At 37.9% G+C, this 16,067-nt stretch overlaps 1 protein-coding gene across 4 annotated transcripts in view; it reads left to right on the top strand.

Moving 5' to 3' along the window:
• The window catches only part of Upp2 (uridine phosphorylase 2), a 204,521-nt gene that overhangs the window by 177,860 nt on the left and 10,594 nt on the right, over positions 1–16,067 (top strand). For all 4 annotated transcript variants that reach the window (XM_070022818.1, XM_070022811.1, XM_070022815.1 and 1 more), the window contains exons 2-5: positions 2,880–2,997; positions 8,705–8,863; positions 11,846–11,960; positions 15,184–15,393. In XM_070022818.1, coding sequence (XP_069878919.1) covers positions 2,920–2,997; positions 8,705–8,863; positions 11,846–11,960; positions 15,184–15,393 — 562 coding nt within the window. In that variant the 5' untranslated portion in view covers positions 2,880–2,919. The remainder of the gene's footprint in view (positions 1–2,879; positions 2,998–8,704; positions 8,864–11,845; positions 11,961–15,183; positions 15,394–16,067) is intronic.

Below are 16,067 nucleotides of genomic sequence, written 5' to 3'. Positions count from 1 at the left end.
TCAAAGTGAGGTATTTATCTATGTATATCTTGTAGTAAAATTCAATTGTTAGTTAACATCTACACCAGCTCCCTTAATTCTAGGTTTTTTGTCCTGAAAATGTTAAAAATAAAAATTCATGTTATTATTGTCAGTGGTTACTATGAAGTGATAGATCACTGAAACTTATTCCTCCGATCTAATGAGACTTGAACAGACATCTTCCCTTCCCGCCCCCAGCTTCTAGCCTCTGGCAATCACCCTTCTCCTCTGTTTCTTCTCCCCCATCCCATATGTATGAGAAAATACATAGTATTTGTCTTTTTGGCCTGGAATATTATACTTAGCATACTTTTTTGTAGTTCCATTCATGTTATTATCTATGACCAAATCTTCTTTAAAAAAACAAACACTGAAAAGTATTCCATTCATCATATATGCCATAATTTCTATATTTGCCTATTTAAGTAAACTCAGGTTGATTGGATATTTTAAGTTATAGTCAATAATACATAAATGAGCATAGCAATGCAGATATATTGTTGGGTCTTCGTCCGTCCCACAAAAGACGGACGGGGTCCGAGGAAAGGTAAGTGCGTTCCCTAGCCTCCCTCAGCCCAGGAGACAATCAGACACAGCGGGGACCCAAATCCAGCAGGCAGAAAAACTCGTTTATTAACAGAGAGCAGCCCCTTTTAAAGACAAAAAAGGTGGGTGGTATGGTAAGGGAGGAAGAGGAACCAATCACTGTCAAGGTCACACCCTATCATTCACCTGAGCCTTCACGGGCTGGTTAGGTACTGATCAGAAGATCAACTGGGGTCTGCCCACTCGACTCTCTCCCAGAGCCATCTTGGCTGGCCATGTGCTCTTCAATAAATTAGGCTCTGCCCACTCAACCCCCTCCCAGAGCCATCTTGGCTGCCCATGTGCTCCACAATATATCTTTCACATATTGATTTTAATTCCCTTTGATACACACTAAGAAGAGGGATTTTAGGATCATAAGGTAGTCCTACTTTTATTTTTTTGAGGAGTCTTTGTACTGTTTTCCATAACAGACACATTTATACTCACTTTATATTCACTCATATTCACTTTATATTCACTTATCTGAATCAATATAAGAGAATATAATCCACAACCATGCTGGTTTGAGCATTCTCCAAGAACCTAACTCTAAGAATCTAAGAATCTATTCTCTAAGACTCTGAGTAAGAATCTGTCCTATCTGTTGTTTTTGATGGGGAAATTAATAGTATTTTTCCACAATTTGAACAGTCAAATCTATGTTAACAAATAGAATTTGTTAAAATTTAGGGATTAAAGAAAGATGTAAGAGACAGCTTGCACAGGGAATTTACCATCTTTCTGGGAGACAGCAATGAACTCTATGACAATGTGAAATGTTATTTAATGACATTGCTATGAGACAAATTCTTTAGAAACATAGTAAGGGGAAAAGAATATTGAATGGGGAGGGACTATCCTTGGAAAATTCTTCAGAGAACAGGTGATAGCTTGAACTTTGAAGAATGAGCAGGAACTTAATAAGTGAACACTGGGAGGAAAAAGAGTGAAGAAGTTCCAGATTATTCTTGGGAAAGACATCCTGATCACTGTGGTATGGGACAGATAATTTGTTATCATTAATAATTAAAGTGGTGTAAAGTTATTAACCAACTCCTGTGTGTGTAATGCAAATGCTCTACCACTGAGTAATAACCAGCCCTTACAAATACTATCTGATTCATGGCTCATAATGAGCTTAAAATTATTCACTATACCCATTTCACATATGAAGAAATAAAAAAAACCCAAAGATAATGTACCCAAGGTTGTACATGAATATATATCTTTAAACTGGTAAAAGGATCCTTTTACTCTGGAGTCCAGTACCTTATATTACATAGCTTCCCATTCAGAGAAAGACCTCTAGGGATAGTATGAACTTAATGGAGAGGACTATAAATTTGGATGCATGATATAGAAAAATTTCTGTAAGTCTTGGTTTCTCATTTTAAATCATATGACTGATAACACTTATCTAACAGAGTGGTTATAAGATCAAGTGAGCTGAAGTGTTTGTTTTATGGAGTTTTCATGCATTGTTCAATTTTTATGCTGAATTTTGTCTGGGACATAGTAAGGGCACAGCCAATGTTAGCCAATTATTATTGTTGTACTGCATTTAATGATACAAGAAGTTTTTTTTCTTTTTAAAATTTTTTAAAAATTGAGATTAGGTGATTACATAAATTTCACATATTTCACAGTATTGTGACTTAGTTAAAGTCACAAACACATTTTAACCTTCACAAGGAAAATTGTCATTATCATGGTCTATAAAGTTTGTGAATTCTATGACAATACAATTATTTCTATGACAATAGAATTAATTCTATGACAATACAATTATTTCTTTCACATCAGATGATATTTACATTTCTTTCCTTTTGCTAAGTGTAAGCTGTTCCTTCTTTCCCTCTCATTTGTCCCTTCCCATAGCTGTCTTTGGGTTGCTTAGTTCATTTTCATCTGTCAGGTGCAGCTGATGGGCCATTTCCCATTTCCATCTGATTCTGTGTCCTCATCCTAGCTTCCCTCCCTTGTGTACATATATATTCCATAGATGTGGTCAAGAACATGGAGTCATTTAGCAATGATATGTCAAAATGAGTGGCAGTCCTTTGTTTCTCAAGTCTTTTTTACTTTGCCATATCTCCTTGCATTTTGGCTTTAACATCCACATATCAGGGAGACAAGAATTTTATGCCCAATATTTTGGCTAGCAATAGTGACAGGTGTAATCCAATAGCCTTTAACTTTTGTGTACTTTCTCTCCAAATACCTTTACTCCCTCTGTATTTGTGTATGTATGTGTATTTGTGTTTTCCCAGGAAAAGGTTTGTAAATGTTAAAAATCCTTACCTGGATACTATGGATGAAGATGTTCTCTACCACCTGGACTTAGGAACAAAAACACACAACCTGCCAGCAATGTTCGGAGATGTAAAGGTAAAACTGCTTGTAAATTCAAGAAAAACTATTGTTTTCCCTCTGTTAATTTTTCTTAATTTTCCAAAACATGCTTTATAGCCTTAGCTAGAGAAATATCAGCGATCCCAATAAGAGCCAAAGTCACAAAAAATCTCAGTTTAGAGCATGGTCATCATGAGCAATGATTTCTACTCCAACAAGACATAAAGGCACCCAAACTAAATCCAATACAAACACAATTATTTGCCTGCCCTGGTCCTTGGAGATAAATACCATTTTATTGACAATGTTTCTTGGCACTCAGAATTCTTGATGTGTTAGGAGATTCAGTTTACAACTTAACATCTTTATTTATTGCTGAACCTCACTAATTCTCATTTAGAATTCAATAAGACTAACAATAATAAGAAACAAATATTTCTTATTATTAAGATTTTTGTTATTTCATGAGAAAATTATTTACAGAATACTTCTAGTAAAATAGTATTGCTATATTAATTATTTATCATATCTACATGAATTATAAAAGCAATTCTTGTTCATTATTTAAAATTTGGAAGTAAAAAAATAAAAATAAAATTGGGAAAATACATGAAAGAACATTGAGTTTTAAAAGACATACATCATAGGTCCACCACCTAAATTTAGACACTATCCACCAGTTTTTTCTTCCATTCCTTTGAAATGGATAAATGTTAAGACAGTTGTAATAATGTAACTTGGCATCCTGTATTTTCATTTAGCTAGATTTTATTAATATTTCCCCATAGTACTACATTCTCTTTGAAATACAATGTTCAAGGAGGCCATAAAGCCATGCCATAAATTAGCTAACCTATTTTAAATTTTTTTGTTAAAATATTTTCTGTTATGAAAAGACTCAAATGGACAATTTTATTCCTAAGCATTTTTGACATTTTTTTTGGCTTAGGAGAGTTCATAGAAATGGTCACAAAGAATAAATTGAAAGAGGTCAAAGGAAGCTAAAATTACACTAGAACAGCAGAGCTGGACTGTGGACCAAGTTTTTCTAAGTCTAAATTCCAAGGCTCTTTTTTTTTTTTTATTTTTACCAGGTGGACTCTGAGTTTCAGGAAGTCTGAAAAGTATATTAATTGCAACTGGGGAGGTAAAGAAAGAGGATGATGAAGAAATGGAGGTAGAGTAGAAGAAAGGACAAGAAATAAGAGGATGAAGATAGGTGAAAGGAGGGAAAGGAGGCAGGAAGAAGGAAGGGAGGAAGGAGGGAGGGAGGATGGAAGAAAGAAAGAAGGAAGGAAATAGGTGAATGTTGCCCACTATCAATAGGTAGTAGGATTCCTCCTCCTTACCTCTCTGTAAGGAGCAAGCTGTGAGGGGTGCCATTTCTCCATTCACCTCTAGACCACTGCTCCTTGCCTTTGTGTGGCCTTGTCCATCTTCTCTTTCCTCTTTTTAATATAACCTCTCTCTTTTCTATTGTTTCTGAAGTTTATATTCAGGAGCCAGCAATCAAGGTTGTCTTTGTTGCACATTAGTAGGATTTTACCTGAATTCAAATGTTAGGTTTGGGGTTCATGCCTCACAATAATTTTCCTTGGATCTTTATCTAGGAATGACTCTGATGATGGGAAGGCTTAGCATAATTGAAAATCTAAAGTAAACACCTAGTTAATAAATTAAAAAGACAGAATATGTTTTTGAAACAGGTTATGATCTATTACCTACATATCTAAATGTCTGTTTCTCCTCTACCACTATAGGGGGCAATCTCTTTTTTATTTTTCTTTGCCAGTCTGGGGCTTGAACTCAGAGACTGGGAGCTGTTTCTGGGCTTTATTGCTCAAGGCTAGTGCTTCACTATTTGAGCCCCAGCTCCATTTCTGACTTCTATTGTTTGGTATTTATTTATTTGGAGATAAGAGCCTCATAGACTTTTCTGCCTGGATTGGCTTCAAACTATGATCTTTAGATCTCATCTTCCTGAGTAGCTGGAATTACAGGTGTGAACTATCAGCACCCAACATGGGAACCGCCTTTTTCTGAATAAGAAGATTCTAGGTTCAATTTCTTTTTTGGGGGGTGGGGGGTGTCCAGTCGTGGGGCCTGAACTCTGGGCCTGGGCACTATCCCTCAGCTCTTCAGCTCAAGGCTAGCACTCTACCACATGAGCCACAGTGCTACTTCTGGCTTTTTTCTTTTTGCTTTGTGGCGCTGAGGAATTGAACCCAGGACTTCATGCATGCAAGGCAAGCGCTCTACCACTGAGCCACCTTCCCAGCCCCCTAGGTTCAATTTCTTGACTTCCCTTCAATCTCAGGGCAGCAATCCTTACTAACAAGAGGGAACACAATTGGCCAGTACCTGAAAACTCAGCCTTGTCCTCATGAAGATCATGATCATGATTAACAACATTATTAATAATGTTTGAAATTCTTGTAGGAAAAGAGAAGTCTAGCAGTATAAAGTTTAAAACTTTCAGACTCAGACAATGAATCGCCCCTCCCCCCCATTTCCTCCCTATTGTTACTATATTTTCAAAGATTTTGCTACCCAATACTGCAAAATCTCAGTGGATTAGCACCATTGCAAGTTTACTGCTTACATTAAGCAACATGTTACTGGCTGACAGGTGACATTCCTCAAACCTAACACTCAAGGAACCAGGCTCTTTGTATCTTGCTTCTCTGTCACCTTCAAGGACTGGCTGGCAGCTTCCTTGAATGTCAACCCCCAGCCAGAAGATGAATGAAGATGTATGTAGAATCCTAACATAGTGTCTATTTCCATAAACTAGGGCCTACTTTACTTCTGCTCACATGCTAGTGGCTGAAACATAGGCATTCGACCTCATCTAAGCGGAAAGGAGCCTGGGAAGCTAAGATTAACAGTGAGCTCAGAAAGAAGGCGAAACCTTTGTGATAAATAGCTCATCAGAGTCTGCCACATTCACTGGAGAAAAGGAAACAATTGAGAAATGTGGTGGATGATCTGTAGAAGTTATTTTTCAAACTCAACATCAAAATATATCTTTTATAATGTCTTCTAGAGCTGTCTTTTATAAAATCACTAACTTGCACCTTCCAATCTATCTCAAGAAATTTCACCTAACACAGAAAATGATTATTTTATGACTCTATCATAGGCATTCAGAAGTATTTGGATTCCATTGTTTTGCCTTTTTGTTTTGGTCAGTCATGGGGATTAAACTCAAAGCCTGGGCATTGTTCCTGAGCTCTTTTGCTCAAGGCTAGCATCTACCACTTTGAGCCACAGCATCACTTCTGGTTTTGGGGTGGTTTATTGGAGATCAAATTCTCATTGATTTTCCTGCCTGGGCTAGCTTTGAACCACAATCCTCAGATCTGAGTCTCCTGAGTAGATAGGATTACAGGTGTGAGCCACTGACACCTGGCCTTGAACTCCATTGTCAACATACAAAATACACAAACTGCTTTTAAGTATTTGATTAATACAATGTGGCAACATTATGTCTTTTGAGATATTGGGAGTACTTGGAAATTTATTCTGACAGCAGTCTTCATGTGTTTTGTAATGCTTCTGATGCCCTCCCAATGTATTTTTTTATCTTCTTTGATAAAACCAAGACAATAAATATCTCATTTAGAACCTAAATAAGTGGTACTGAAGTTCAGTGTTGGTTGGTGGTCTTCAGCTTTATTTTACGTCTCATTAAAGTAGCCAAACTGCAAATCAAGTCTAGAGATGACATTTAGGAAGTATCATTTAGGAGGCAAGGTTTCAAGAAACTAAGCTACTTCTGTCCATGCATATCATCTTTATGTCTCTAGAAATATGCAGAAATTCCTGGTGATTACAGCAATATCTACACTTCAAAGAAGAGCTCAACCCGCAAGCTATTCTAGCATCTGTTTCGGTTTTACGGTCAATCTGAACAGTTGTAATTTACATTCACTGGCACTACACAGTGAAGTTATTTTCAAACTACTATAGGGTTTTTTTAAGGCTCTTTTCATACACAGATCTTGAGCCAAGTCTCAATTTTCCATGCCTACAGAGGAGAAAGATCCTTGAATAGTTGATAACAATTTTTTAAAATTCAGCTTAAACCATAGCCTTATCATCTTTGCTACCCAATATTTGTGGTTGACGCTCATTAAAGTTCATTACTAGCTGAAGGCTCCACCAGTGAAATGCCTAAGAAGCCACAGAAAAAGACAATAATAAGGGTAGACGAGAAGCAGAAGGCCTGGATAAAAGGATAATTCCATTCCATAATTGAGAATGAGTGCATGTGGCACAGGAATTATTGCTAAATGAAAACAGCATGCACCATACAATCAGACCACCCAACAGAGTCAATCCTTTGTGAATGGGGTGCCCGCTCTCCAACCTCAGCTAGGTATTGTTTCTTTAGATCTCCTTCATCCATGGAAGGCACTGGGCCAGCACTGTTTCTGATCCTCTGCCCAATGCTGCCCACATCAGTCGGGCACCACCAACTGCCTTTTCTTTCCTAGAAGACTTGAATCAGCTTCTACAAGACAGAAACTATAAGCAAGCTCAAAAGGCAGGCCAGGAAATTGTTTCTTGATATAGAAAACAATAGTTCCCATTTGTGGACACTGAGCAGGTAGCTGGATCTGTACAGCATCCTTTGTCATATGCAATCTCATTTCATCCTGACAAAAATCTCTAGGGCCTGCTGTGCTTTCCTATTTTGGTTTGAGATGTATAAAGAGTTTGAGCCAGTTACTTAATCAGAAATGGGTTAAGGTTCAAAGCCAGGCAGGCGTACCTTAGCTCAAGTGCAGACCAATAGCAATGTCACCTTCTCTGCTTTAGAGCTTTTTTACAGTCTATGTACCACTCTGCTTGGCTCAGATTCCTGGGTGACTTTTTTTTACCTGATCCCTTCTGTGAACTCTGCTTCCTTCTGGTTCTGGGACTTTCTGCAGCTGACCCTTGGTGATATTCACTCAGCTGGCTGCCATTTGTGCCCCCAATAGTCCACATCGATTCACTCCCTGACATCCTCCTTTCTATTCCTAACATGAGGTTGCAGAGGAACATGAAGATTTTATTACTTCATTTTATTAGATGTGACACATTGACTCTAATACCTTCCCCCACTTCACAGAGGCTGAAAAGTGAATAAAAGGAAAACATAAATCACTAGAATACATGAGAATCTACAATAAGATTGAAAATTTCTAACAGTAAGATCTGTTCCATGAGAATTTTTTTTCTCAATGAGAAGTTGAAAGTCTTGACATAATTGCTTTAAAGCCTTAAGTTATCATAGTATATTGGTAACAGAAGCTTATGATTAGGGTGGCAGAATGAGGAAACATGGGTAAAACAATCTCCCTTTACCCTTATCGCACTTCATTCTATATACTCCATTCTTACATGCTAAATATCTATCTATCCAGTTAAGGCCCAACCCTAGGCAGATTATACCAATTAAGATGTTGATTGATGTTACTATAAACAAAACCACCAGGAAACATCTCCTTGAACAATGTCAACACTTACTATGATTTTGTGATTTTTCTTTACTAATTTAGTACATAAAAGTGCATCTGATGGCTCTCTTTTAGAGAGTAATGGTGGAAATGAGTTAATTCACCTGCATAGCCCAAGACATCTACACATACTCCTAAGGAAATTAACAATAAACTAAAAGCATTAGAGTTGAAACCTAAGTAAGGCTCACTTTGTATCCCAGTGACTATGACCAGGTACTTGTTTGTGTTGACAGTTTGTCTGCGTCGGGGGAAGTCCCAACAGAATGAAAGCATTTGCACTGTTTATGCACAAAGAGCTTGGGTTGGCTGGAAGTGGAGAAGACATTAAGGACATCTGTGCTGGAACAGACAGATATTGCATGTTCAAAACCGGCCCCGTGCTCTCCATCAGTGTAAGTACGCCATGCTGCATAGTAGTTAGACTTCACAGGCTAAAGACCAAAATGGACACATGTGCATTGTTCTTTTCCCCCTCTGCTTTGCCTTCTTATACAATTAAACCAAGTGCTCAGGTATGACATTCCTCATTACTGGAAAGATTCCTCAAGGCAAAGCCTAGCAGGCAGGCTAGGGTAACTTTGGCCTATAGTCATCATGAAGTTAAAGAAAACACCCAAATGCTCCCTCCCTCTTTATGTTTTGTAACTGATCAACATCTTCCCCTCCCATTTTCTCTCCTCTGCCCTTGTACAGCTTTGAGAATGCTGAGCTTTTAGTGTGTAGGGGCCAATTTTCAGAATTGCTAAATGGAGTGTTTTAACACTAGGAGAAGCTTGCTAAAAAGCTGCTAATGTGTCACCACTGAGTTCTTGTGAATTGCTCCTTCTCACCTAGAACATGTCAGCAGTACCCATAAGTGGTGTGTGTTCAGGAGGGTGTCTGCACTGTACACAGGCACCTAGTCTACCTTTCTCAGATTGGCTTCTGTTAGGGCTCTATTTTGAAGCAAAAGACTGAGTCCATCACAGACTGAACACTGCAGCCAACTTAATGGTGCATAAGCTAGCATGCCAGAGGACAGGGTAGAGTCTTGGAGAAGTATGACAACTCTAAGAGCTGAGTTGTAAATGGCTCCTATACTAAAGGACAGTTACCACTGTCATTCACTGATCCTTCAGACTACTAGTAGCATTCAGGGGTAGGGAGTAGGTGACTATGGCTGAAGCCAAGGGTAATAAAAGAAAATGTATTTGGCTGGGCTCCAATGGCTCACACCTGTAATCCTAGCTACTCAGGAGGCTGAGATCTGAAGATCGCGGTTCAAAGCCAGTCCAGGCAGGAAAGTCTGTGAGACTCTTATCTCCAATAAACCAGTCGAAAACTGGAAGTGGCACTGTGGCTCAAGCAGTAGAGCACTGGCCTTGAGCTGAAGAGCTGAGGGACAGCACTCAAGCCCAGAGTTCAAGCCCCACGATCGACAAAAAAAAAAAAAAGAAAGAAAGAAAGAAAGAAAAAGAAAATGTATTTGATGCTAATGGGGAAGACATGTTGATCTCCTTTGAGTCCAAGAGTATCTAAAAGTCTTGCTTTGGACTGAGATGGAAGAATCCATTCTTGTATTCATTTGATAATTTGGTAAACAACTATAGAATATCTACATTAGAAGGGGTTTGTATCCTCTGATTCTGGCAAATCTTGTCTTGCTATCATGGGTCATTTAGAATATAATTGGACTTTTGCATACTAGATAAGGAAGGACAAAAAAGTAAATTTATTAAAAAGTAAAACTACCATAAATGAGCAATAAAACTTTGGTGATATATAGATATAGCAGGAAACTGGTCCAGCTGTCCTGTGAAGGAATAATTTTTTAATCTAAGTGGCTATGGTTAGTCAATTAGAAGTAGGCCTTACCAAAAATCACAGGAATGAAAATAGTGTTGGGAGGGAGAGAGGATGATGAAAGGGGTAACACTGATCAAGATGCATTGTAGTCATAAACTGGCATATGGAATTAAAACATGCACAACGTCTTAGAGTTTAAAAGAAGATAAAGAAAGCAATAGGTCTTACCAGCAGGCAAAGCATTCTCAGTGGGTTCCCTTTTGAAAATGTTTCCACAGCTGTTGGTGTGTGTGTGTGTGTGTGTGTGTGTGTGTGTGTGTGTGTGTGTGTGTGTGTGTGTGTGTGTGAGAGAGAGAGAGAGAGAGAGAGAGAGAGAGAGAGAGAGAGAGAGAGAGAGAGAGAGAGAGGAGAGAGAGAGCGCACAACTTAAGCAAAACATGTTGTCTATTTGTCATTCATCATCAAATGGCAAGATAAATGACAATCAGAAACCTACCAAATAGCTGACTATGAAGGAACCTAACATCTCAAACAACAATTTGTCCTCTTAATTTGCAGTAGAAAAAAATAATAGTTTATTCATTAGTTGCAATGCTAGTCTAAAGCCTCAACCTTTCTAATCTCAAACAAACAAATCAATATAGGTTTCACTCCTGGATCCAGAAGGCTTCCAATGCATTCCAAATTCAGAGTATCTTGGATAGGAACCAAAAGTGATGAGCAAAAGATTCCAAGTTTTTGTAGTTTAATAATCTTGTCAGAAAGGAAAAATGTCAGGTAAAAACATAAGAATGAGTGCTATTCCAGTTTTTGTGCCCAAGAGCAGAATATGCAGAGAAACAGCTTTGACTCTCTGTTACTATATTAAGAATGAAGTAGCCATGAGCATGAATCTCAGTTCAAGTTTCTAAAAATGAGAGAATTATTAGAATGTAGTATAATCATCAGGAGTAGCTAAATCTAGCCGGTGTTGACCTCTATTTTGGTGACATTGATTCTACTGCTGAAATTCTAACTATTGAAGAAAACTAGCATTGATAACAACTTAAAATCACCCACTCATTCAACTTGAGTTTCACATTTTGCATAGAAATTGAATCCACATTTCTCCCCTAAAACTCCTCAGAGTTTACCAGAGTTAAGAGGCAAATAATCAAGACTACATGAGAACAACAAAATGGATTTATGTGTTCGTGTATTAGGATGGAGAAGGACTGGTGATATGTCAGCCAAAATTATGTTTCTTTAGTATTATGGCAATTATTCAAGTTCTTTATATAGGCTCCTTGTAAAGAGCCTCATAGCACCACCCTGACACACCTGTACACCACACCCTCCCAGCTCTGCTCTTGAAGATCCATTTAACTGGCAGTGAGATGCTCTCTCTGATCCTCACAGATGGATACATCCATCAGCATGTCATGTAGGCGTCAGTTAGAGATGACTTATGTTTTCCTCAGCACTGGCAAAGTCTTAATGATTATGTAAATTTATCCCAGGGCTGTTAACTTGTAATGAAGGAAAAAAATATGTCCTGTTCATGCATCTATTTGTGAGAAGTATAATAACTTTCTCTTTTCTCTCAACAGCATGGTATGGGCATCCCCTCCATTTCTATTATGCTTCATGAACTCATCAAATTATTACACCATGCACGATGCTGTGATGTTACCATTATCAGAATGGGCACATCAGGGGGAATCGGTGAGATGGCTTGATTTTTACTATTAAAACTCAGTGATTCTTATGTGCATCCTTATATTCATTCAAAGTACTCTAACATACTCAGAGGCAAACAGAAATCTAGCTGGCGGTTTCACTTGAGGAAATTTAAGGAAATATATTCATATTCTCATCTTCTTCTTCTTCTTTTTGTTTCTCCATGTAAACCTAGTGCCTATTGCTAACAGTCTTAGTAACATTCATATGTTGAAGAGTAGAATTGCTAAAAATGTGTTTTGAGAGTAAGATTTTTCTTTTCTCTTCCCCATTCCTTCCCTTTTCTTTCCTTTCCTCTTCCACTTTCCTTTCCCTTCCTTCTACCTTGAATGTATTATGTCGCCCACAATGACTATGAATTAGTGATCACCCTGCCTCAGCCTTTCTCTCAATGCTGGGATTATGAGCATGTGCCACCAGTCTTAGCTAGAAGTAAATTTTGAGTCTTAGCAATTTTGTAAGTGACAGAAGTTAAATGTAAAGTTAAAAATAAAAAGTTTGCAAAGATTTCCTTCTCTTATTAGCTAAATAACTAGACCTACTAATTAATTCTTAAGAAAATATTTTCTTGTCTGTCATTCTCATCAATCTGCCAGATAGCAATGGAATGGCTTTTAGAGAAGGTCAAGGGATGCCTCCTAAGGTTGCCCCAAAGCCCATTCACCTTTCTTCTTTCTTGGTGTGTCAGGCAAACTATAAAAGGGCCTGCTTTATGGCTCCAGATTATGTTAAGGTAAACTTCTGAAAAAACATTTTTTTCCTACCTTTCCTTAAGAAGCAGAGCTGACGAAGTCTTGTCAGGCAGGGTATGATTTTTGCATGTCATCACATGAAGATACAGGCAGGACATTGCACATAGAAAGGTTTGATTGACAAGACTGAATGGGCTATAAAAAGGATTGAGAATTGTGGATGAAAATGGTTTTAGAATCACACAAAGAAGAATTTTGGAGCAAGACTAGACCTTAAAAATCCTCAAAGAATTAGAGAAATGGCATATCCAATATCACAGCCCCAGATGGCTAAGCCACAGTTCATTAAAATCAGGCAGAATCAAAACAGTGTGGCCTTTCTACAGCTGAGATCCAGAAACAAAGTCCAGTTAGGGCCCTTCATACATGAGAGAAAGGATATTTGTGGATGTCTAAACAAAGGAAAAGGGAGAATGTAAGCTCTTGGAGTTACATCAGAACCTCTTCCAGATTATAATTTGATAATATTCCTAGTAATAAAGAGCAATAACCACACACTGAGGATGAAGTAGGTTCTATTGGTATTAATGTTGCTCATGATTCTTAGGTTGTGGGATACGTGGGGCTGAGTACTTAGCTCACACCTATGGACTGTGCCATTCTGGCCGTGGAAGTTGCCACTTGATATTCCTAAGTACCGAGCTAGGATAAGGGACACTAGGGACCGCCTAGCTCATTTGCTTCTTGACAATATGATGCTCATTCCAACTAAATGGCACCAAAATCACAACGAAAATCTATGAATGCTGGTGTGAACACCTTCCTTTAAAACTTATAGCTCCATTAAGAACTCTATGCTTATAAATAAGATGGGTTCATTTAATTTGTTTTAAGCAGCATTGTGTTTGAAGATGAAGAGAGGCACCATTTATTTCTTTGCAGACATGATTGTGTCTCAAATGAACAAACATACTTTGATAAGAAAAAAGGTACTGGAGTAAATATTTTTTTGCCTTTGAGAAACCAAAGTGATATAGCTTTAGTGTATCTAAATAGTAAGATAACAGGTGAATAACATAATTTTGGTTGTACCCATGTTCAACTTCCTTCTCAATTGCTTTCCTATTCTTAGGACATTGTAAGCCATTGAAGAAGCCACTTGTTTAGCTTACATAAAAAGTACCTAACCCATCAAAGTTTTATCTTCAGGAGCAGTATCTTCTTAAGTGTTCTGTAATTAACTCTACATTGTTCAATACATCCAGGATAAGGCTAAGCTGTATAGCAGAGATTGGTAAAGTTTATTCATGCAGTGCTAGCCAATAAAGCTATTTTGGGCTTTGCAGATGATGTGTTTTGTTTTGAAACTTCTAAACTCTGTACCATAGCTCAGAACCAGCAAAGTCAGTATGCAAATGAAGGCTTGTGAATATGTTTCAATAAAACTTAGTCAATTTTATTTACTGAGATAGATGGCTTGTTGCCTATGGTCTATAGTTTGCAGACACATTCCAGATGACATCTTTACGGAAGCACTTACTCATCCCTCAGATTTTATTGAATGCCATAATATGGTAGGTATGATGCTAGACCTGGGAAAAGAGTGGTGAGTGGGTACTGTTCTTGTCTTCACAGAGGTTCTGTTCTATCAGAGTAATGGATGAGCATGTAAAATATAGGATGAGTGTTAGGATAGAGAGAGTCTAGAGCAGTGTTAGGACATACCATCTTATTCATGCTCTCAGTAGAAGTCAGAGTGGATTGAAAGGTGGATCACAGCTGAACCTGGGGAAACTGAACACAATGGATCCACATTGCTTTTTCATTTATTTGTGTTTATTCTCTTGTTCTTTCTCTCTGGATTCATACCTCCTGCAGGGAAGGACATAAGCTGACACCTGACTGTCAGATGTTGGAGAGGATGAAAACACAGTCTAGGCAGGGAGAATAAGAATGGGCAGAAATTGGTTGCTCAAGTGAGCAGGAGTCCCTTGAGCAAGCCAGACTTTGTAGCAATGGAAGGTCAGATGAGAAGCTTAATTTACATGGAGTTGGAGAGGAGAGGGAGTGAATGTGATGAGAATCTGAAGGAAGAGAGGAGGGAACTGCCAAGAAATTATAGTAATCAAGGAGCTGCAGAGATTAACTATCAAGTAGTCACATCACTTTATGAAAGCTACTTGCTGGCAGGCTCATTTAGTTTATTCCTGACCTAATTTATTCAAAAATGAGCCTGAAGCCTGGTACTAATTTGCATGTCCAAGAGTCATGTTTGTCTTGAAATCTAAACCCCATCACGTTGTAAATGTGAATCTGGAAAGACAGCAAATGAAAATGCCTGTTCTGCATGTTATTTAATTGCATTTGGAAAAGAAAATAATTTTAAAGATAAAAACATGGAGAATCATTAGCAACTAGTATTAATTAATGTTGGCAGAATAGGTTACATACTATGTGTCACTCTAAATAAGGGAACTCTAAGTGATAGTCTGTGATGACTTATTACTGTATTACAGGGATTGCACCAGGCTCCATTGTAATAACAGATACAGCTGTAGACTCCTTCTTCAAGCCCCAGTTTGAGCAGGTAATTCTGGACAACATTGTCACCAGAAGTACTGAACTTGACAAGGAACTGGCAGAAGAGCTATTCAACTGTAGCAAAGAAATTCCCAACTTCCCAACCCTCATCGGCCACACGATGTGTACCTATGATTTTTATGAAGGTGAGAATAATTTCTAAACCATGAAAGCAACAGAAAATGCCAGTAACTCTTTGTTATGCAAACACATAATTTATATGGAAAATTCTGCTTTAGGAAATTAATAGTTGTGGATTAAAAAAAAAGAAATGGAAACAACTTTTTAACTTACTAAACTATAGCCATACAAGAGCCTAATAGATATCAGAGAAACATACAGAATGAATTTATATTGAGAGTGGGTTTAATCCTCTAGGAACAAGTTGAATATTGAAATGCAATTAGTAATGTTGACAAAATCTTATCTCTGTTCTGCCTTTAACTTAAATTGGTGGCTCTAGAAGAGGGGAAATATGTTGGTTCTATAACTCTGCTGTTCACTGATACCCCAGATAGAAGTGGGGGCTAGGAAGCATGTTTGTGTGTATCAGTCCTACAGGAAGAGGGTAGTCTTAAAGTGGAGCATTAATTTCTCATCTCCTAATTTCCTCCTACCTAGAGACAAATTGAAGGTCAATATGAAGAAACAGTGCTTGCTTTAAGGGGTGAGGGGCAAGGCAAAACACCCTCCAAAGACAGATCTTGTTCATTCTAGGAGAAAGAATCTATAAAAGCTTGGTATTGTGTTGATAAGGACATCCAAGAAATTCTGCAAAGTATTTGTGTTCATATTAAAATTGTATTAGAGTTCATTATAA

The sequence above is a fragment of the Dipodomys merriami genome, unplaced genomic scaffold, assembly GCF_024711535.1.
Source record: "Dipodomys merriami isolate MVZ:Mamm:240054 unplaced genomic scaffold, mDipMer1.0.p SCAF_1, whole genome shotgun sequence".
Classification (NCBI taxonomy): Eukaryota; Metazoa; Chordata; class Mammalia; order Rodentia; family Heteromyidae; genus Dipodomys; species Dipodomys merriami.
Note: the sequence above shows the minus strand (reverse complement) of the source record. Positions and strands in the feature narration are given on the sequence as shown.